The 22,780-nt window shown below is 38.1% G+C and overlaps 1 protein-coding gene across 6 annotated transcripts in view; it reads left to right on the top strand.

Annotated features, from left to right (window-relative positions):
- Positions 1-22,780, top strand: part of LOC149203713 (uncharacterized) — a 554,312-nt gene that overhangs the window by 317,711 nt on the left and 213,821 nt on the right. For all 6 annotated transcript variants that reach the window (XM_089403546.1, XM_089403545.1, XM_089403544.1 and 3 more), the window contains one exon: positions 4,167-4,249. In XM_089403546.1, the coding sequence (XP_089259672.1) occupies positions 4,167-4,249 (83 nt within the window). The remainder of the gene's footprint in view (positions 1-4,166; positions 4,250-22,780) is intronic.

The following is a 22,780-nucleotide window of genomic DNA, read 5'->3' as shown; positions in this document are numbered from 1 at the left end:
GCCAGATCTTACCCTCCAGGGCCTAGATCTGGCTTCAAAATCAAACTTCACTTTCAGATCTGCAACCTGTTCTTGAAAACACAAACACCCAGAACCCGGGTATATAAAAATAAATAAAACCTTAGAAACCCAAGTCAGAAAAACCAATTTTTTTTTTTTTTACAGATCTATGCACAGGGATAACAGATCTATTAGATTTGGCGAGTGTGAGTCCAACTCTGCTCCTAGATCTAATAATCTAGGCTATTTAAAACCAGATTTATCAATTTAGCATAGAAAAATTTTGAAAATTTTAATTTAAACGGAGGCGCTTCGCCCAAAACCCTTCATGCATCACCAGTAAAAATCTTATGATAAGCCCGGGATCAATTCAAATTGGGCTCTTCATAAAATATGAATCGGGAGATGGCTGGTCCAACTGAAAACTTCCCTGAACGCCCAATGATATTAAAAAAATCAAGAATCTCCTGCACAACTCAGTTCAACTATCAACATAGGGCGAGAAAATGATAATAAAATTTAGATCTAATAGAGATACCTGCTATTATTACTCAAAACATAGATTACCATTCAAACCTGTGCTCAAATCACTCTTCAGAAAGCTATCATCAATGGCTAAAAGGAAATCTATGCATGAAAGTAACACATCTTATAGCATTTCCACGAAGAGTAACACCGGCAGAAATTAACCCCAAAGTCTTTCTTTATTGCTCATAAAAAGGATTACAAGAGAGCTTTCACTTAGCACACGACTGAAAGATCGAATGATCTCAACTGACAACTGACCTCCTATTTAAAGACAAATATTCCAGTGGCTAGTTCGAGTGATCCTTGTCAAAGTAATTTTGACCGTTGATGAGAATCAAAATTTCTTTTAATCTCATTCGTCGATTTTTTTTTTTTCTAAGTAAGACTAAATCTATTAATGGAAACATAATTTATAGTGAGGCCCCGGCCTCTGTGGGTTTAGAACAGCCATATGACCAGTTTAAACAACAAAACTAAAATGAGACTGCCCGGTAGGGGAAACCAGTCCGAAGACGAAAGAAAGAAAATGCCATTTACACGCGCAGGGCTACAACTCCAAAACCAAAATTTAAATGTCATGGTGAATTTCAAAATTAACTGTCAAAATTAACAGCAGTAAAAGACAAACTACTAAAAAGTCCGAGCTGGACACATGACCTGTCTGCATGCATGTGATAGGTGTCTTAAGACGGTGGCTTCTCCTCTACAATCGGACACCCATAATCGCTTGAATCAGTATGCTTTGCTTGCTTGCTACCCAAGTTGACGTGTGTCTCTCTGGCTTCATCCTGACAGCCTTTGGTAGTGCTGGTGGCCTTGCTGCTCGAAGCCTTCGGTATGCTGGTGGCCAGATGAACCTTGGCAGCTTGCTGATTGCTGGCGCTCGGCATCTTCTGCACATGGTCGGGGGGTGGATGAACCAGGTTCGTCGCTGGGCTGTGTTCTGGATCATTGTGCGCACCAGCTTCCTCCCTGAAATCCACTGTGATGGTGGCGATAACGACAGGTCTGTCCATGGAGCAAAGGAAACGAAATTGAGCGGACTGGGTGGCAGCACTGAGAATGGGCGTCTGGGTGGCCCCATCAGCCCGACGAGTCGCACCAGGATGAGCTCGGCCTCCTTCGCTACGGGTTACCGGATGACTGCCATGGAAATGGGAAGTGGATGGGCTGGGGGCGGGGAGGGCGAAGGGGAAGTTGAAGCAGAGGGAAGAGGCGAAGGGGGGCGGATGGCTCTGCCGCGACTACCTTCGCGCCTGCTTCACATGCGGTGACGCTGTCGTGGCATATTGCTCTGGGTTGGGTGCTGTAGTAAGGAGTGAGCCAAGATGGCCAAGTTACAGACTGGGAGCTGGACGAGGGTAGCCAAATTAATATTGTTAATGGCAGGGGGATTCAAAATAGGGGTTGAGGCATCGAAATGCAAGGTGCAGTAAATAGAGTGGGAGAAATGAATCCCATTTCCCAGGTCGACACAGTTGAGAAGCCTGCAATGCCGCCTTGTTGCAGTGCGAGAGCTTGGCTCTGCTGCAGCAGTGTGGCAAGAGAAATTCAAAGGCAGAATCATGAATGGCTGTTTGCTGACGGCTCGGCGCCATGATATTAAACTTACAGGGAAGGTCTCGATTCGCGCAGCGGATTAATGGTGCTGGCCGCGAGGCAGAGGCCCTCCTTAAATTCCCGCAGGTGAGAGTGCGGAAGGCCACGTGGCTCAGCCACCTGCCAGAATGCCGTCGCATCCGCATTAATTCACGTTCAACCACCCGCATCCGGGGCTCATTCGTCGAAATTTTAAATATTGAGGAAATTTCAAAATTTTCAATTAAATGCATTTTAATTAATTCAAACATTAAAATTTTGAATTAATTTCCTCAAAATTTTGACTTTGACTTAACCCCAGGGACCAAAGGCTTAAAATTTAGCAAAATAATCAATTAACCTTAGTCCCTGGACTTCTTAAAATTTAACTTTTAAAAGACCCACGAATTTTGCCTTCAGAAAATTTAAATTTACCTAGGACCTATAATTAATTAAATTTATAGCTTAGGATTTTAATTAATTTTGTCCATAAAATTTAATTAATTAACCTATGAGGGGATAAATTATTTTTCTAACTCTCAAGACACTTTATGTCATGATTTTTGCATTTTTTACATCTCAAGGGGGAAAACCCATCTAAAATAGACCCTCACGGACTACCCATTTCTGCGACACAAATATAATCCAACAAACTAAGCAATTTGTAATAAAATAACCTAACCAAATAGTTAGGATTATTCCCAAATCACTTTTACACAAACTCGATCTATAACACTAGGACTCGCCTAAGATCCTAGTGACAAAATTCATTTTGGCTTTGGGGTAAGGTTGAAGGAAAACTCTGCCGACCATCCAAGAATGGATTGGTGAGACAAAAAACCTCCTGGGGAAAACCCATCTGAAATAGACCCTCATAGACTACCCATTTCTGCGACACAAATATAATCCAACAGACTAAGCAATTTGTAATAAAATAACCTAACCAAATAGTTAGGATTATTCCCAAATCACTTTTACACAGACTCAATCTATAACACTAGGACTCGCGTAAGATCTTGGTGACAAAATTCATTTTGGCTTTGGGGTAAGGTTGAAGGAAAACTCTGCCGACCATCCAAAAATGGATTGGTGAGACAAAAAACCTCCCGGAATGTAGATTGTTACTAGAAAAATAGGTTTACCTAGGCAATTACATACATGACACAAATCTACTGAGATTATTTACATCACATATATGCATAATGGGTTTACATTATAACATGACAATCGGGTTGATGATGATAGTTGGATGACACAAACACATCGATCAGATGCTATTCCTTTTGCGAAAGAGGGGGTGTATTGCTATGGGGTCGTTGACACGTAGTGGTCAACATGTTGAATTTCCTAGTTGTTGTTATAGTGCATGTTTATGTTATTCACTTAATATTTCCGTTAGCAAGATTACAGCCTAGCCGTTGAACAAGGTTCAACGAAGACAAGGGAATGAATATCGAGCACAGTTGAAGAGACCACCCAAATTTCAAGAGATAACAAACCAACCCCTCTCAACATGTGTGTGTGAGAGAGTATTAAACAATAGTAATATTTATTATTAATGAATCATGATTAATCAAATATTCACAAATAAGCACTGGAATATCCAATTGCATCATTTGACATTTTGGATGCGTATTTGTACATCCATGCGTTATACAATGATGTATCCTCCATTAAAATAAACAATTAAACATTTGTTGGCACATTTACAATTTCCTTTGAACCAACCAATTGTAGAATATCTTGATTACCACTAAATAAGCATTTCGGTGATTGGGTAACTGTATGCTATTTGATAAAACTTCAATTTTAAGTTAATAGCGAGATAGACTACCCCTCACTCAAATATGGACACACAATTTCTTTATTTCATGCTGTCTTAGCATCATATATACTCACACTTGTTTGGTGAAATTCCTTAGAGATCATTTCTGTCATTTATGATAAACTACTGTTTTATTATGTCACATTGAATGCTTTAGTTAGTGTTTATGTTCATTTTCTTGAAATTGCTAGAATATTTGTCCCAAATTTATTTTACTATTTTGATGTTTGTGCAGTTCAAGCAGAAGAATTTGAAGAAAAGTTAGAGGCTCTATTGCTATCAATACGATCACAACAGCAATTAATGGAGTATTTTCAGGTATGCGATTCACATCGTATAAATGATGAATGGATTACTCAAGGTGACCCCAAAAACAGAAGGCAAAGCATAATTTATTACAATATAAAGAATGAAATTGAATTTGTGATGATGATAATGTTTATTTTTACTTAAGACCAATATTTCCTATCAAACAATTAAAGGGGAACAGAACCTAATATTCTTCAGAATGTTATTTCTATTAATGTCCACTAAAGACCAAAATATCTCAAAGAGACTAGAAATATGACCAGAAATATCCATGTAGAAGAAGAAGACACAAGAATGCTAGATTTTATTTGTTTAGCTTAGTGAGTCTTCTACATTGCATTGGGGGACACACATGAGCATATCCATACATAGCATGTCTATGCAACAATTTATTGGGTTCCTGTGGTATAGAAATAAGAATCTTTTGAGAGCACCGGGAATCATTTGGGAACATGCTCCCCTCTGTAGCAAGCTTTAGGAGTGGGAGCATGCAGGTGAAATGTCCTAGGCCAGCTGCTGCCTCAGATTTATATCGTTTCTTACTTGCTGGGTTATGTTTAGGTTCCGACAGTTGATATTAATATGTGGATTTCTTGAAGATTTATGTGCATTCAATGCAAACAAATAAAAGACTACAACAGCCCAGAAATATATTGAAGTAAAACCCACTGCATGTTATTTCAAGAAGCAAATTAGATACACATGCCTAGTAAATATAATAAGCAATGGCTTGTGTTGACCACTATTGGTCAACTACCCATGCAGTACACCCCCCTTTTCTTTGCAAAAAGGGGCAGCACCTGATCAGCGTTTCCGTACCATCCTGCAGTCATCAGCAGCTTGATCATTTTGATTGTAAACCCAGTCTGCATGTATGAATTGTAAATAATCTTAGCAGACATGAGTCGTGTATGTGTATTGCCTAGGTGGACCTAACTTTCTAGTGGTAATCTACGTCCCGGAAGGTTTTTCGTCTCACCGATCCATGGATCGGCAAAGTTTTCCTTCAAACCTGACCCCAAAGCCGGGATGGATTTTGTCATTAGAACTTTAGGAGAATCCTAGTGTGTTGATCTGCTAGATTATAGTTTTGTCGCAGAACTGGGTGTTTTGTGAGGGTCTGTATTAAGTGGGTTTGTCCCCTTGAGATGTAAATTGTAAAAAGTCATCATGAAATGTGTCTTGAGGGTTGAAAATGTTTTAAATCCCCTCGTGAGTCCTAAGTCCTAGGTCCTAGGTGATGTTTCCAAAGGCTTAGTTCGATGATCCATTTAAAAAATGAAATAAAATAATAAAATAAATAAAAATTAAGAAATTTAAAAATTTAATAAAATAATAAATAATAAAAAATTTAAAAAATGAAATAAATAAAAAATAATAAAAAATTCAAAAAATTTAAAAATTAAAAAAATGAAATAAATAAAAAATAATAAAAAATTTAAAAATTTAAAAATTTAAAAAATAAAATAAAATAATATTTTAAGTGAATAAATCGACGGATGAGATCAAGAGATGTCTTGATCCTCATCAACGGTCGAGATCATTTCTACATGGATCATTCGAACTAGCCGTTGGGATCATTTCCTTTATATAGGGTCTTAGGTGGTCATTTCAGATCATCGGAATTGTGAGTCAAGACTGAAGAAGCTCTCTTGTAAATTTGTTTCTGGTTAATAAAAGAAGACTTTGGGGTCCATATCTTGCTGGTGTTACTCTCTTAAAATGCTGTGAGATTGTTTCATTTTCTGCATATGTTATTTTCAGCCGTTAATAATAGTTTTTTGTAGAGTATTGTGAGCACAGGTATCTTGTTCACTTGCTGGGGTTTGGGTGCTGTTAGGGTTTCTGAAGTAATGGCAGGTATCTCCATTACTTCCTGAGATCTAGCAGCATTTTTGCCCTCTTTATTGACAGTGGTTTTGAGCTGTGCAGAAAACATCATTGAGGGAAATTTTGTGGGCGTTCGGGGAAGTTCTCGGCTGAACCAGCCAACTCCCACAAGCATTTTTTGCTAAGCCCAGTTGGATTTGATCTTGGGTCTATCATTCGGTTTATTTTTCTAATTTGCATGAGAGATTTTCTGAAGTTCTTCACAGTGAAAACCTGAAATTTCTGTTCTTTAAAATATTTCTGTGCTTATTCATGAATCTGGCTATTAAGGGGCCAAATTTGTAAATTAATCAGCTGTCTTAGGGTTTCAATTTTTTCTGTTCTAGGGTTTCAGATTTTTGTTCAATTTTCATTAGGGTTTTGTCTCCTTGCAATTGCAGGACCGCCGTCAGAGATCATTCACGCATTTTCTTCCTCCGGCTGAGTATCATCGTTTCGGTTCCTTGGGTTCTTCGATTGTGTACATATCTGCGCAGTGCTCACATCAAAATCATTTAATGTTTTGAAGGATTTTGCCAGAGGCGTCTCTGTCTGCATTTCGAGCAGTTTCCACACGGATTTCTCATGAGTCATATCATAAGAGCCATATTTACCGCCGGCAACAGCAGTTACGATTCGTCACCATAGTCAATCTCAGATTTTTTCCTCTTCGCTGGTGGCTATCCGCATCTCCCTCAGCTGCCTGCGGATCTCTATTCACCCTTTCGCCGCCATTGGGTGTCCGAGTTTGTAAAGCCAGCGGATCCAGCAAATAAGCATTTCAAATTTTATCTTATTTATGCCTCAGAAACAGCGTTTAAGAGTTTTACGCCTAGTATCATTGTGGTTTGTTTGCAATCTCAACTTCTATTAGATCTATCGTTTCTGCATATAAGGTTCTGAAAATCCAAAGAACGCGTGGGCATCGAATTTTTTTTTTTATATACGCCGGCAGAAGGATGTTCCATCAAGCCTGCGTATTCAAGACCACCATCACTGCGTTCTGCTGCGTGGGCGTAACAAAGCCAGTTTGCATAGTCAGTTTCGATACCATTGAATAGCGTCTGCACAGCCAAGCATTTCCGCCGACAGAAGAAACCACAAACGCATCGAAAGGGCATTTTTCAGGTGAGTTTCGCACTGTCGCTGCCGTCTTCAGGTAACGTATTGCACAGGTGATATCTTGAAACGTATTCCTATTCTACATTTGCGTGGGCATCGAAACTTTATTCACGCCAGCAAAAGACAAGAGAAATCGAAAATCCTGAGTGCATGGGCGCCATTCCCATTTACGCAGAACAGTTAATCGAATTTGGCTCACGCGGACGGAGCAGGTAAAATCGAAATTTTTTTTTTCTGTCAATATAATGCGTGTTAGATATGTTAGATATTGGCGTGGTTGCATGAATGATGTCGATTAAGCCTGGCGTAGGTTTAGTTAGGGTAGCGTATAGTTTGTAGTTATTGTGATTTAAATTCGTTTAGATTTTTTTTTGTTTTTAGTCCTTAGTTTAGTTTATGGTTACGATTTTAATTTTTGTAATTCGATTTTAAATTATTTCCTTTTAGTATAGCTTAGGGTATGTTTGATTGTATTTTAAATAAAAAATAAAAAAGGAAATAAAAATAAAAAGATTTTATTTAAGCTTTTAGACTTTAGATTAAATATTTGTATAGTTTTATTTTATGTTTTAGATTTGTCTTTAGTTAGATTTCAATTTATTTTTTAAAAGTTTAGTTTAGGGTTAAGCTTCGTTTTAATTAGATTTTGATTTAATTTTTGTTTTAATTAGATTTTATGTTTAAAGTTTTTCATAAATTTTAGATTTAGATTTTTTATGACATAAAAATAAAATAAAAAATTAGAAAAAAAAAAGATTTAAATTTTTTTTTGTGGAAAATTCTCTTCGTCAGATCCAGTCATTTTTGGGAATCGTTATATCTTTTATGCTGAGATCTAAAATTTTCAAGTCGAGATACGAATACGATGTCTGGTTAATAATTCATGACTCGTGGTGGTTTTAAGCATTTATCTTCTAAAAAATTCTCAGTCGCTGGATATCATTTTGGTTATGTGATTTCGCTGATACCTTTTGATGACAAATGATTGCTGTTCACGGTTCATCTTTCTTATCATTTAACAAGTAATCATTGTAATAATAATATCTTAAGGCACTGGTCTGCTCAATTAATCAAATCATTTTAGTGCTTTTTATATCGTATCTCGTGTCTCCCAACCAACTGGTCGACAGTTGGTCTCATCATCTCACAGGGACTACCCCCCTTAGCCGCGGGAGACAGGCTTAAACGGAGGGACTGGGGATCAGAGTGACAGCCCCCGGTCTGAGCGTTGTCGTGTCAATCCGCGCGACAACAACTTGTTATGTCTTGAAGCTGCCAACAAGTTCAGAATGGCTGATCTAGAAAGATTTATGTGCATTCAATGCAAACAAATAAAAGAGTACAACACCCCAGAAATATATTGAAGTAAAACCCACTGCATTGTTATTTCAAGAAGCAAATTAGATACACATGCCTAGCAAATATAATAAGCAATGGCTTGTTATGTCTTGAAGCTGCCAGCAAGTTTGGAATGGCTGATCTAGCCTGGAGAAGAGGATCTAGGTGACTTGATTCTTTAGAGGGTTGTCACGACACTATCAACCTTCAAGCGATCCATAATTCGTGTAGAATGCCCTTGATGCTCCACGTGAGTATCTCCAATTGGGTGTGGCTGCAGTCCACCCTCCTGAGCCATGATCTCACACTATATTCCTCCAGCCACCTCTTGGCTTGTCTCAACAAGCTCCTACTCACTCGTGTTAGCCTCATACTCACAATCAATAAGTCCAAAATAATAAAATTATGAAAATTGGAAAAGATAATTCTTACTTGTCTTTGATGTGCTCATCAATTCTAGAATGATTCTGTTTGTATTACTTGGAAGTTTGTTGAGGTCTAGTTGGTTGAGAGATTCTCTCCAACTAGTTAGCCTCCTAGATTAGTGTGTGGTTGAGATATTCACTCAACTAAGAGATTGCATGTCCAAGATAGACTAACTATCTCGAGACATAACTTGATGTATTTATATTCTATCATCATTCTTTGTGAATATACAATACATTCAGGCTTAAAATCCTTTTCTGCCATGTTTCTGGTCTCTGATATTATTTATTTTCATTTGGTATCAGAGCTCTTGGGTAAGAGAATTTGAGAAATTGTATGTTGAATCACTGCATTAAATTGTTGGAGCTGTCAAATTTTAGTGTTCTTCTCTGCCATAAAATTATGTCTGTGATCTTGCTATTATGAGATTAATGTGTGAGAATCATGAGGGACAGAGTTTCTGAGCGTATGGTCTACATGAAATTCAAATATGAGATTTTGTAAAGAAGTCATTGCTTCTTGCAGAAATCAAGTTTTGTTTTGTCTAGTAAGTTTTGTTTTGTCATGATGGTCCTAACGTTGTACATCAGCACCGAGAGTCGGGCACAACCTCGGTAGTCTTGCGATCAACTTACGTTGGGAGATTTCGTTGTTTAGCTTCGATCATGACCGTGAGATAAGACAAAGGGCCGAAAGTTTAGGTATCGATTACCGTGTTTTACAGGTCTTAGAACCTACAATACAAAGTCTTTTGACATAGACACCGTTTTCATTTTCTGTTTGTAGCAACTAAGAGGAATCGAGTATTTTTGAAGAGAGTCGATTTTTTTTGGAATGCTTTTCATGTTGTAAGGCTCCCGCTGCAGTATGTTCAAGAGTTGATTCAGTTAGGCTTTGTTTTGAGCTTGGATCAGTAAGCACTAAGATCTATCTTTGAGAAGCAAGGATGCTTGCACTTCCTTCTTAATCCTGAAATCTGCCTTCTGTGATCAAGTTTTGTTTATAGAAACACAAAGGTCTATGTTATGAAGGCTATCAAGAGCATACATGATTCTTTGTAAATTTCTTTGCCCGGAAGAGGTCAGATCGAGCGATAAATGAACAGAGGTTAACTATTCCTCTTAATGAGAAATTGATCGCATTGCATGTCATTGACCTGTGTTGAATTTGCTATCGGTATTGACAGCTCAGCGTAGGGGTAAGATTACTGAATGTAATCCGTTGGCGTAGTCAATAACTTCGATGTGCTTGGTAACAACAGAGGCAAGGCCCGAGGTTGTACAATACTGTAGAGCTATTATGGATATATGTTATTGATTCCGTGTAGAAAGAGTTGTGATAGATTAGAAACAACACCATAAGGAGCCTACGACCTGCGACCTGCGTGAAGCCACCTAAGGAAGCACCTATGTGGAGATCATTGTGGAGATCAGTCAGTGTGTGGCCAACATGTTTTGCCCTTCTTCGACAAATGCTAAGTGACAACAAGTGGCTCCACTCTTTGATTTTATATTTATGGTGACTCTAGCCTTTGCAACAACCCTATCCTTCAGGCTGCAACACAATAGATCCAGTTCTCAGCCAATGGTTCTAATAAATTAGCTTCATTTTTCATGCACAAAAGAACAAATTCAAGTGTGAAAGGAATCTGCATTGAAGAATCTGCCCGGAGTACCTGCATTAAGGAATTTGCGCGTTAAAAATGCTTCTTGATAAAGAATATCATAGTGGAGCTTGTTTGACTGATTTGTCGTGGAGTACCAAGCGTTCAAATTGATACTCCATAATCAAACGAGGAGTCGTGAAGTCATTGTTGCATAAATAGAATATTGAACAAGCGTGGAGGAAGATCCATCACTGACTGCTAGTATCAAAGGTATTATTTTTAAGATTTGAATACTTGCGTTGAAGCATTGATGCGTCGATTCATATTTTAATGCATGCCCTCCTTCAATTATTCGTGCTCCCTCCTCCATCATGCAAAGCAAAAATCCAAAGTCGAACATTTTACAACACTCTTACGTCCACTTTTAATGGAGTATATTTCCTACCTAAGAAATTATTTATATACATAAATAAGTGGCATGATTTTTTATAGAGTACTTTTAAAGTTAAGCTTTAAAAAGAAAGAAGTATTTGGAGGAGCATATTAAAAGTGCTTTAACAAGATTTGAAGCATATTGGAGTGATAAGTGGATTTTTCGTTAAAGTGATGTTTTAGAGGGAGGTTATTTTGTATTCAAAGATATAAATGAGTGATCATACATTTTAAAAACAGTTGAGAGTTAAAATTCATTAAGCCAGTCTTATTTGTGTAATGAAGTTATTTTGTTAGTTGAGTCAAGTCAAAGTTATGAATGTAAATGTCAAAATTTAAGTCCAAGTCAAGTTGAGAATAATTAGTGAAGATGAGTTAAAGTCCAAGAAATGTTTGTGTTCTAGCAAAAAGGGTGCATTCTCGGTTGAAGTCGACACCCAAGCTAGTCATTAAGTCAGAATTGGTAGGAGGTTGAGTTCTTTCAAGAGAAGTCATTTGAACTTGTCATCTACTCATTGTAAAATCATTAACTTGGGTGCATTTCCGGTGGTAGTTGACACCTTAAATTTGTTAAAATGAAATCAAGTGAACGTGAAATTGAAAGAAGCAAAGCACAAATCTAAGATCAAGCGAGCATGAAAATCAAAGAAGTGTTAAAATCAAGTGAACGAGTTCAAGAGTTCAAACGAGCGAGTTCAAATGGAGCAAAGTATTCAATTGTTAGAGTTTGTGAACAATTTGATCCTAGCCGCTGCTGAGAACACAGTGAAAATCAACAAAGCCACTCTTGCTGATATTAAAAGGCATCTATATCAGGCACTTGAAATGGTTGAGTTTCTCCAACTTGAATCAAAGCTACAACGTGATGAGCTGCAACAGCTCATAAGCCATTGAACAACACAACTTCAAATGATGAAGATAATTCCAAGCCACTCAACGATACAACTTCAAGTGTAGAAGTTGTACATGATCAAGTTCAACCTTATTGCTCAAAGCCAATCATCAAACCGTGGGAGGAAATCCAATGTAACAAAAATAGACGTGGTTTAGGATATGACAAAGATGACAACAATTCGCATATTCCTGATTATTCAAAACCAATCAAGTTCATCAATGGATGATATCTTGATCAAGCAACATTAGAAATCAATGAGAAAGTTGACGAAAAGCCAAATGTCAGTATTGTCAAAGAACTGGTCATATGGAAGATCCTTGTTTTGATCTCCATCCCTGTCACCATTGTGGCAAGAAGAATCACTCGTCAGAGAAATGTTGCAAACGAAACCAACCAGCCAGATTGAAATTAATTATGTATGGATTGATCCTTGGGAGTGATTATCTACAATCAAATGATTGTATATGTTTTACCGCAGAATTCAATCTCACATGAAGACAAATATTGCAGCCAATAGTGAAAACGTAGTACTCTCATGCACCTGAAAGGGTGAGTACAACAATGAAACTCTCCTACATCTAAAGGGGGGGAGTTCAAAACAAATGCAATGGTTATGGTCTCTCCTTTTAGTTGACAAGGGGGGAAATTGGTGATGAAATTGAAATTAAATTGATGATGATGGTTGTCAGATTGAAAATTGCGACAACAACACAATTTTCTAGTGGGAATCAAAATTTGTCAGTGGACAAGCGATTGGGATGCTGATTGAAAGCTAGTGTGGGCATTTTTGTTCACTTAGAAGGTCATTGGACCCAACAAAGGATAGATAGATCCTTTTGCATTGTAGTTTGGCATTAGATTGAGTTGTCAAGCATTTTCAGGGATGTACCAGGCTTGTAGTTGATTCACTTCTCTTGGTTTGCTCTCTTCATATTGGACTTTTTGACATCTAGTTTTGGAAGTTTTTCATTGAGGCTCAACTCAGTAGTTTCAACATGAAGACTTGGAGATGGTACCAGGTTCTTACTCTGGACTTATGATTGGGGGGGGGGAATGTTAGCCTCATACTCACAATCAATAAGTCCAAAATAATAAAATTATTAAACTTGGATAATATAATTCCTACTTGTCTTTGATGTGCTCATCAATTCTAGAATGAGTCTGTTCCTAATACTTGGGATTTTGTTGAGGTCTAGTTGGTTGATAGTTTCTCTTCAACTAGTTAGCTTCCTAGATTAGTGTGTGGTTGAGATATTTACTCAACCAAGAGATTGCATGTCCAAGATAGACCAACTATCTGGAGACATGGCTTGATGTATTTATATTGTATCATCATTCTTTGTGAATATAAAATACATTCAGGCTTAAAAGCCTTTTCCGCAATGTTTATGGTTTCTCTGATATTATTTATTTTCATTTAATTATTTTCAACTCGTGCACTCCCTAAGGGTATATCAGTCACCTTTTTCTGTTAATTTGGCAGCTCAGTGACAAATTCCAATCATTGAACTAGATTCCTCCTTCCAAGAGGACCCTGTTGACCTCTACTGGTCAACTACCTATGCAGTACATCCCCCTTTTCTTGGCAAAAAGGGGCAGCACCTGATCAGCATGTCCGTGCCATCCTCTCATCATCAGCACCTTGATCTTTTTGATTGTAAACCCAGTCTGCATGTATTGATTGTAAATAATCTTAGCAGACATGAGTCATGTATGTAATTTGCCTAGGTGGACCTAACTTTCTGATGATAATCTACGTCCCGGAAGGTTTTTCGTCTCACCGATCCACGGATCGGCAGAGTTTTCCTTCAAACCTGACCCCAAAGCCGGGATTGATTTTTTCATTGGAATCTTAGGAGAATCCTAGTGTGTTGATCTGCTAGATTATAGTTGTGTCGCAGAACTGGGTGATTTGTGAGGGTCTATGTTAAAGGGGTTTTCTCCCTTAAGATGTAAATTGTAAAAGTCATGATGTAATGTGTCCTGAGGGTCGAAAAATGTTTTAAATCCCCTCATGAGTCCTAAGTCCTAGGTCCTAGGTGATGTTTTCCAAAGGCTTAGTTCGATGATCCATTTTAAAATGAATTAAAAAATTAAAAAATGAATAAAAAATAATAAAAAATTAAAAAATAAAACAAAAACCCTAACTAATAAAATAATAATATTTTAAGTGAATAAATCGACGGATGAGATCAAGAGATGTCTTGATCCTCATCAACGGTCGAGATCATTTGTACATGGATCACTCGAACTAGCCGTTGGAGGCATTTCCTTTAAGTAGGGTGCTAGGGGTCATTTCATCGGAACTGATCTGTGAGTCTGTACTGAAAAAGCTCTCTTGTAATCTGATTTCTGGTTAATAAAAGAAGACTTTGGGGTCCAAATCGTGCTGGTGTTACTCTTTGGAATTGCTGTGAGATCTTTAATTTTCTGCATATTTCAGTTTTCAGCCATTAATCATAGCTGGTTTTTAGAGTATTGTGAGCACATGTATCTTGTTCACTTGCTAGGGTTTGGGTGTTGCTAGGGTTTCTGAAATAATGGCAGGTATCTCCATTATTTCCTGAGATCTAGCAGCATTCTTTCTCTCTTTGCTGATGGTTGCTTGAGATGTGCAGGAAAACCTTTTAGTAAAGAATATTGGTGGGCGTTTGGGGAAGTCCTAGGCTGAACCAGCCGACTCCCACAGGCTCTTCTTTGCAGAGCCTAGCTGATTTTGGCCCTGGGTTAATCATTTAAAGTTTATTTCTTGTTTTGCATGAGAGAATTTCTTTCTGTTCACAGCAGAATTCAAGTTTTTTTGATATTTCGAAAATTTTCCTGTTCTTATTGCTAAATCTGGCTGTGAAAGGGCCAAAATCTGTAAATTATTAAGCTAATCTAGGGTTTCAAATTTATTTTTGCAGTTTTCATTAGGGTTTCTTCTGAATATCTGACTAGGGTTTTGCAGGCTCACGTACTTCTGATCTGAGGTTGTGAAAGCATGTGCTAAAACTGTGATGGACATTATTTCATGCATCAGCACACTAGCTGGATAAAAGAGAACGTATTCAATCCGTCTGATCAGCAAACTAAAGCTGCTCAGCCAGCGAATCAAAGCCAAATCGAAACACTCAGTTCTGAGCCAGCTTGCAGTGAAGATTGGATATGACTGTCACCACGACCAGCGTGAAATCCTCCAAACGAAACAGCGGCCATCACGCAGAAAATCGACCATATATTCACGCCGGCAGCAGGGGAAAACGCGTCCAGGGCCAGTATACACAGGTCCGTTGAAAATTTCGCCACCATATTTACATCGGGCCAGGTAATATCTTAAATTGTATTCCGATTTCTCTTAAAAAATATTTGCGTGGGCTTCAGATCTCATTCACGTAATTTACGCACGGTGACAGCTAAATCGACTTTTACTGTTGTGATCACATTTTAGTTCTGCAATCTGGAAATTTGATTTAATGCGTATCCTTTGGGAAACATTCGAAAGGTCCTTTGTATGATCCTTTGCCTGCGTGAGATTTTCTTTGTATGAACCAGGGTTACAGGTGTTCATCAACTCGTAAAAAGCCGTGGGCTGTAGCACGTTTAAACCTCGAGTTCTGTCACGCGTCTCAGGGTTCCCACGCAATATTCGTGCCCAGTTTTGGATGCGTTTTGTTGTGGTCACGTTCCTTCCTCCGGCGGCTGAGGCATCGCGTGTGTTTGTTTCTTCGATTTCATCGTAAGTCCGGGTTTCATTTTCCTTGTAGTCGGGTGAATTCATTCAGCGTAAGTCTCGTTCTCTTTCCAGATTTTTGAGCTATAATTCGATGCGTTTTGAGCTGTAGGGTTTTCTGATTTTTAAAGCCGTCGTAGCATCTAGTCATAGTTAGCGTAGATGTTTTTAGATTTTAATTTGTTTTATATGTAGTCACGATTTTGATTTTTTTTTTTGTTTTTTGTTTTTTGTTTTTTTTTTTATTTAGTTTGAAAATAGTTCCATTTATAACCTTTTTGCATAGTTTAATCTAGAAATGAATTTTTGTTAAGTTATCGTTTGGTTTTTGACATAAAAAATAAAAAGGTTCATTTTAATTAGATTTTGTAATCCTTTTTTTAGTTTTAATTTTAGATTTTAATTTAAATTAACGTAGATTTTAATTTAGTTTAAGTTTCGTTTTATTTAGATTTTAATTTAGGCTTTTAAATTTTGTTTTTTAAATATGAAAAAAAAAAAAAAAATTATTTATAAAATTTTAGCCTTAGTTTTATTTTTATAGTTAGATTTTAGATTTAGATTTTGTTTTAGCATAGAAATTTTCTTTTCCAAAAAAAAAAAAAAATATTGAAAAAATATAAAAATATTGTGGAAATTTTCAGATCCAGTTATTTTCGGGAATCATCATGTTATATCTTTCATGCTGAGATCTAAATTTTCAAGTCGAGATGCGAAATTGATATCTGGTTAATGATTCGTGGTGGTTTAAAGAATTCATTATTTTCAAAATTTTCAGTTGCCGGATGTCATTTTGGTCATGTGATTTAGCTGATACCTTTCGATGACAAATGATTGCTGTTCACGATTTACATTTCTATATCATCTAACAAGTAATCGTTTTAACCACAATCTCTTAAGGCACTGGTCTGCTAAATTAATTAAATCTTTTTTAGTGCTTATCTTAAACGTATCTCGTGTCTCCCAGCCAACTGGTCGACAGTTGGCTTCATCATCTCACAGGGTCTACCCCCCTTAGCCGTGGGAGACAGGCTTAAACGGAGGGATCGGGGATCAGAGTGACGGCCCCCGGTCTGAGCGTTGTCGTGCCAATCCGCGCGACAACAGACCCAAATTGATCTTTGAAGCACTGAATTTGGATAAGGGAAAGTGTATTTTGAAGTCAAGCCCACAATGACACATTTGTTCCAGTCAGCCTAGAAGCTAAATGACCCCTCCTCCAACGCATATAAATACAAGTGACCTCAATGTGATTTGGAATTCATATCAACACAACTCATCTTCTCTCTCTCAATCTAATTGGTTTGTATAGGTCTGAGGCATCTCTTTTTCACACGTGTGGACAAGGAGGAGGAAGAATTTCAGGTGGTCGAAAATCTAAAGGTAATCTTCACTTTGACCAACGTTGACCAAGGATTATTTGACATCATTTTGGTTCGATTTTTGTGGGGTATCTCTATCTCAATGGGCCGCAACTTTTGGCACAAAAAACGAGGCATTTGGAGTTGTTTGACTAAGTTTTATTGGACTAAGCTTTCTTGGACTAACTTTTACTAGCATTTGAGGCCGAGTTGGAGGGTTATTTGACTAAGCTTTCTCATTTGACCGATTTTGACTAAGCTTTCTTGGATTGACTTTGACTAGCATTTGAGGCCGAGTTGGAGGACTGTTGAATGCACTCTTGGAAGGCTGACTTGGCCATTCACTTTGACTGGTTAGGGCACAATTTGACTGCTGTTGACTTGGACAATATTGCAGATTTTGACAGTTGACCAGATTTGACTTTTTCATCATTGCTACATTGAAACTTGGTTGATTTGTTGATAAGTCAAGTCTTTGACTTGGACTCTCTTTTATGGATTCGAGCTCATTGTACTCTCTGTTGAACATTTGAAGACAATCTAATTGAAGAAGAATTTTAAAGGGTTTTCCCCCTTCTTTGACCAAATTGGTGTCTCTTGTTAATGTTCTTGATTGTCTCCTATTGTCATTGAATTTACTATTCTATCTTCAATTACTATTAATCATTGGAAGAATTAATTATTGTGGAAAAGCTTGCTTATTGAAAAAGTGAATTGGGCTAAAGTAATTGATATAGCATAGAGAAGTGGAAAATTAACATTTTCTTCAATGCGAAGTCCTCAAAATTGGATTGACCGGCCTAGCATGTATAAACAGTCACTCCAATCAGTAGATCGATCACACTAAACCCTGCATTTAGTGACAATCCTCCATGCAATGACGTGGCAATGGACAACAAAGGTATCCCTGCTGGTCAGCCAACTAGCTAGCTTCGGTCCCTCCCAAGACCCTGATTGAACCCCATCTTGCCTATATTATCATCCCGTGTCTGCACATAAGCTTGTTGGCCAAGATCAAACCAGAACGAACTGATACGAGCCTGTGTGGAGTTATTCTGGCCTAATAACCTTTAGGCAACAGTCGCGATCCCTTTATTTACATGTTGTTATAGCCATGAAGCCCTTCGATTTCCGTCCTTCTATGCAAGTGGGTCTTTGGCTATAGATTGATCTCTGGCTTCAAACTTGGCCCAACTGATTCTCTCCTGCCACCATGGAATCATCAAATGACTCTATCGGTAGGTGGAACTCAGACCCTCCCACAAATGAGCCACTACTAGACTTGTGTGTTGGATATCGATCCCTTGACAAGACAATTCATATCGATTGATTCTCCTAACAAGATAATCTTCGTTAATGGTTAAATCTGATGAGAGATCCATGTAATCCCTCCTCAAATTCGGCTATCGTGGATGATCATCCACTGAAACGTGATTTGCTTCCAAGGGTTTTCATCTGAGGAAAGAATGGGATGTTGTGCTATCCAATCCAATCTCGAAAAAGGTAAATTCATAATGATGAGAGGGAAATCGATTTCCTCTCTTTTAATTCTCCTTTTTCCAACTTCCCTCCTTTTCTCCAATTTGAATTTATTTCCCTCTTCTTTTAATTTTTATTTTCTTTTCTAAAGTTTTCCACAACACTTTTATTATTGTCTCCTAATACATCAGTTTATAAAGTCATCACAACCCATGGCATTATTGTCTCCTTTACGAGTCTAGCTCATGGAAGCTGAGAATGAGCTAATGAGTCGTCTCTTTGCCAATCATTCGAGAGGGGACATTATAGTCCTCCCTCCCTAAAATTGCTTGTCCTCAAGCAATTGTAGGTTGGGGTGTTGCCGAATATCTTCTCTTTTCCATGTAGCATCTTTGGAGGGTAATGCTCAACACTTGATGAGGTACTCTCGAATAGTCTTGTTCCTCAATTATCTCTCCCTTATTGCCACAATCTCTTCGGGCTCCAAAATCAACCACCCATCCTCGTCTAATGGAGGCAGCTTTATGGAGGAGTTAGCCTATTGTCCCAAAGCCTTTGTAAGGCAAGAGACATGAAATAAATTATGAATTTTTCTCCCCTGGTAGCTCTAGCTCATATACCATCTCCCTCACTCTCCTAGATATTCGGTATGGACCAAAGAAACGAGGCTTCAACTTTTCGGCTCCACTTTTCTTAATATAGGATTGTCGATACGAGTGTAATCTCAAGACCACCAAGTCTCCCACTTCAAAGCTGCATTCTGTCATGTGCCTATCTACAAATGTCTTCTAGTGATTCGGGCCCCCTTGTAAGTTCTCTTCGAGCCTCTTGAGGATCTTCTGATTCTCTTCTATCCAATCCTTGTCTTTGGGTGCCTTGCTATCCCAAAAGACCAACTCCACAGATGATAATGCTTCACACACATACAAGGCCCTGAAAAGAGTCATACCTATGGATATGTGGTAAGTGGTGTTATTGCAATACTCACCCAACTACAGCCACTTAATCCATGCCTTTTGCTACTCAAACACATAATTACGTGCATAGATACCCTTCCACCCATTTATTTACAATCTCCGTTTATCCATTGGTCTGTGAGTGGTAGCTGGTACTTAGTGTTAATTCTATGCCAACCAATCTAAAGAGCTCTTGCCAGAAAACACTGAAAAGCATTTTCCCTTGTCACTAGCAATGAATTTTAGTAGACCATGCAGTCTAAAAACCTCCTTGAAAATTAAGTTTGCTACCTGAGATGCTAAATAATCTAATGAGATTGCATAAAAGTGTGCAAATTTGGTTATTTGGTCCACCACATAGATACAATCTTTTCCTTGCTTCTTGGGCAACCCTGTAATGAAGTCCATCGTCACACTCTCCCACTTTTGTTCTAGAATACGAAGAGGCTTAACTAGTCTTCTTGGGTGACGATGTTCTATTTTGTTTTGCTGGCACACTAAACACTCCATGTATCTCAATACATCCTCCTTAAGGCCCTTCATGAGAACCTCTGTCTCAATGGACTCTAGGTTTTTATATAACCTGGATGCCCTGCTAGGGGTGTATCATGCATGGCTCTAAGGATATTCTCCTTTGTTTGGATTCAGGCACCAAATAGATCCTCCCTTTGTGAGATAATGTCATCCATCATCGTATAATGGTCATCTTGTACATTCCCGTCCATTACCTCACAAGCAAACCTGTTGTTTGAATATTCCACTGAGAGACTCGCTTTCCAATCTTTGACAACTACATCGAGTGAACAAATAGTGGGCCTTCTACAGAGGGAAACAACAACAACATTCTTCTTGCCCTTTATATATTCTATGTCAAAGCCAAATGCTTGTGTTTTACTCACCCATTTTTGTTTTCTCTCGTTCAATTGCTTCTATTCCAGTAAATACTTCAAACTATTATGATGTGTTCTAACTGTGAATTTACCGTCTGTCAAGCACTATCTAAATTTGATCAAGGCATGCATGATTTCGAGCATTTCCTTGTTGTATATGGAACAAAGCCTCTCCGCATCCCTGAGTTTCCTGCTCTCAAATGCTATTGGGTGTCTGTTCTTCATTAACACTGCCCCTATGCCTTCCCTCGATGCATCACATTCCACCACGAATGGCTGTGAAAATATGGAGGAGATAACACTGGGCATGTGCTCATTGTTTCCTTCATCTTGTCGAAAGACTTTTGGGCGGCTTTTGACCACTGAAATGCTCCTTTCTTTATGAGTTCTGTCAACAGTGTGCCCAGCCATGAAAACCCCTTTACAAAGTTCCTATAATGGTTGTATAACCCATAAAATCCCCACAACTCTATAAGATTCATTGGAATAGGCTAATCTATAATAGCTTGGATCTTCTCTTGGTGCACTTGGACCCCTTGCGCACTAACCATATGCCTTGTTGCTGCCTAAATCCACACCTGGGTTAATGTGGAGAAAATATTTAACTCCATTTGGTTTGGAATTGGGGGCAAGTCTCGAGTTGTGTTGCTGTCACTCAAATCTCAACTCAGTCTAGGCTAACTCCTAGCGAAGCCAAGGGGAGTGGACCCTATGAGACAAAATGCTAAGGCTTAATTTAAGCTAAGTTAAACTAAATCAAGTTCTAGGAGTTAAATGAAATCAGACAAGATACATTCAATTGTCAATGAAAGAATTGCAACATGTAATCTTCAAAGCATGTAAATGATTTCACAAGTAAATCGCCATAAGCACCCATGATCATTTGTAAACCAAACCAGTGCTCGCAAATGATATAACCAAATAGAAACCAGTGCCATGTAAGAAAGATTGGAAAGTAAAATGCTTGAAGTAAAGTACTTGGGAAATGAAGTGCTTGAATGTAAATGTACTTGAACTTGGAAATAAAATTACCAAAAGTAGATGAGCTTGAAATGTAAAGTGGCTAATTAGATAATGATCCAAGTGTTGTAAAAGGAACTATTTTGAAATGTACTTGGTTGGTTTTAGTTAAAATTATATTTTCGCTTGGGTTTAAATTGATTAGGTGTGTGAGTGTACGACATGCAAATGGGTGATTGCAAAAAGAAAAGATTAATGTATGGTTGGTTTTCTCTTTAGGCTTTATCCTTGCTAGGTTATGGTAAGTTGCAAGGGGATCCTATAGGGGGAAGCTTGTTGAAGAATGTAACTAGGTTTGGTCTTCATAAATTGTACTTGAGTCAAAATGCAATATATTTGTCAAAAGAAAAGTAGAAGAATTTTTATTATTATTGTAATTGACTTGTTAAAACATGGGTTTTTGATTTGGGGTAGCATCGAATGTGCTCTAGGCCTCAAATTTTGCAGGAAGGCTTGGATACATTTATTCCAAAGAACCCAGAAAGCGTTTTGGGAAATTCCACCGCGAGACAATTTTATTAAAATAATTAATAGTTTTTAATGGGACCCTAAGTCTAAACTTAGGAAATTAAAAATATTAATGGGTATTAATCTAAGTGTGGGTGTAACTTCTAGAAGAAGACAAGGATCAAGCTAAAATGATCTTATCCATTGATTAGCTTTTAATCTGGGTCGTTGAATGTCAACGAGAAGATTATTTAAGAGAGCTTGAGGGTCATTTGAAAAACACACCAAGAGATCAAGAGATCGAATTTCTGAAGTGAGAAGTTCTTAGGGGGAAATTTTGATCGTGGAGATTTCTTGCAGAGAGGGGTAGTGAGTATCCGGAAGAAGGAAGTTTTCTTGGGTTGGAGAGTACAAGGCAGAGAGAGGGAAAAACGACGTCCAGAGAGAGGCAGACGCTGGCCCACGCGGAGCTGACATAGTGGCAGCGCAGGCCTTAGAGGGAAATCAAATCACTGTTGAGGGAATTCCTGTTGAGGGGTGTGAGACCGGGAGGCAAAGATTCGGATTTTCCTGGCAGCAGAGGGTCTAGAAAAGGAGAAACATGATACCCAACAGGGGTGAGGCAGGAACTGTGTAGGAGTGACATAGTTCTGCACAGAGGCTACGCAGAGGCTCCAGTTCAGTGTGATCAGTCTTAGATTTTTCCAGTGATAGGGTGAGATCATTTCGCCATTCATTTTGTCTAGTTTCTCTCTGTATTGGATTGCTAGTTGAGCATCCAAGAATTGTACTCAAATTTTCTCCTGCATAATAATAAAACCCCCAGATCTGCTGCACCAGTTTCCCTGCATTGGGTTTTTCCGGGGACATTTGCCCAAAATTAACAATGTCAATTGTGTTGTATTTTCTTTCTTTCTCAGTCTCTTGTTTCCGCATAATATTTAATTAAGTGAAGGTTGCAGTTTATGTATTATGATATTTTCCGTA

This window comes from Pinus tabuliformis, chromosome 2_1 (genome assembly GCF_031772625.1).
Source record: "Pinus tabuliformis cultivar Carrire ecotype Pingquan chromosome 2_1, CPIR1, whole genome shotgun sequence".
NCBI classification, from domain to species: Eukaryota; Viridiplantae; Streptophyta; class Pinopsida; order Pinales; family Pinaceae; genus Pinus; species Pinus tabuliformis.
This window is presented reverse-complemented; position numbering and strand designations above follow the sequence as displayed.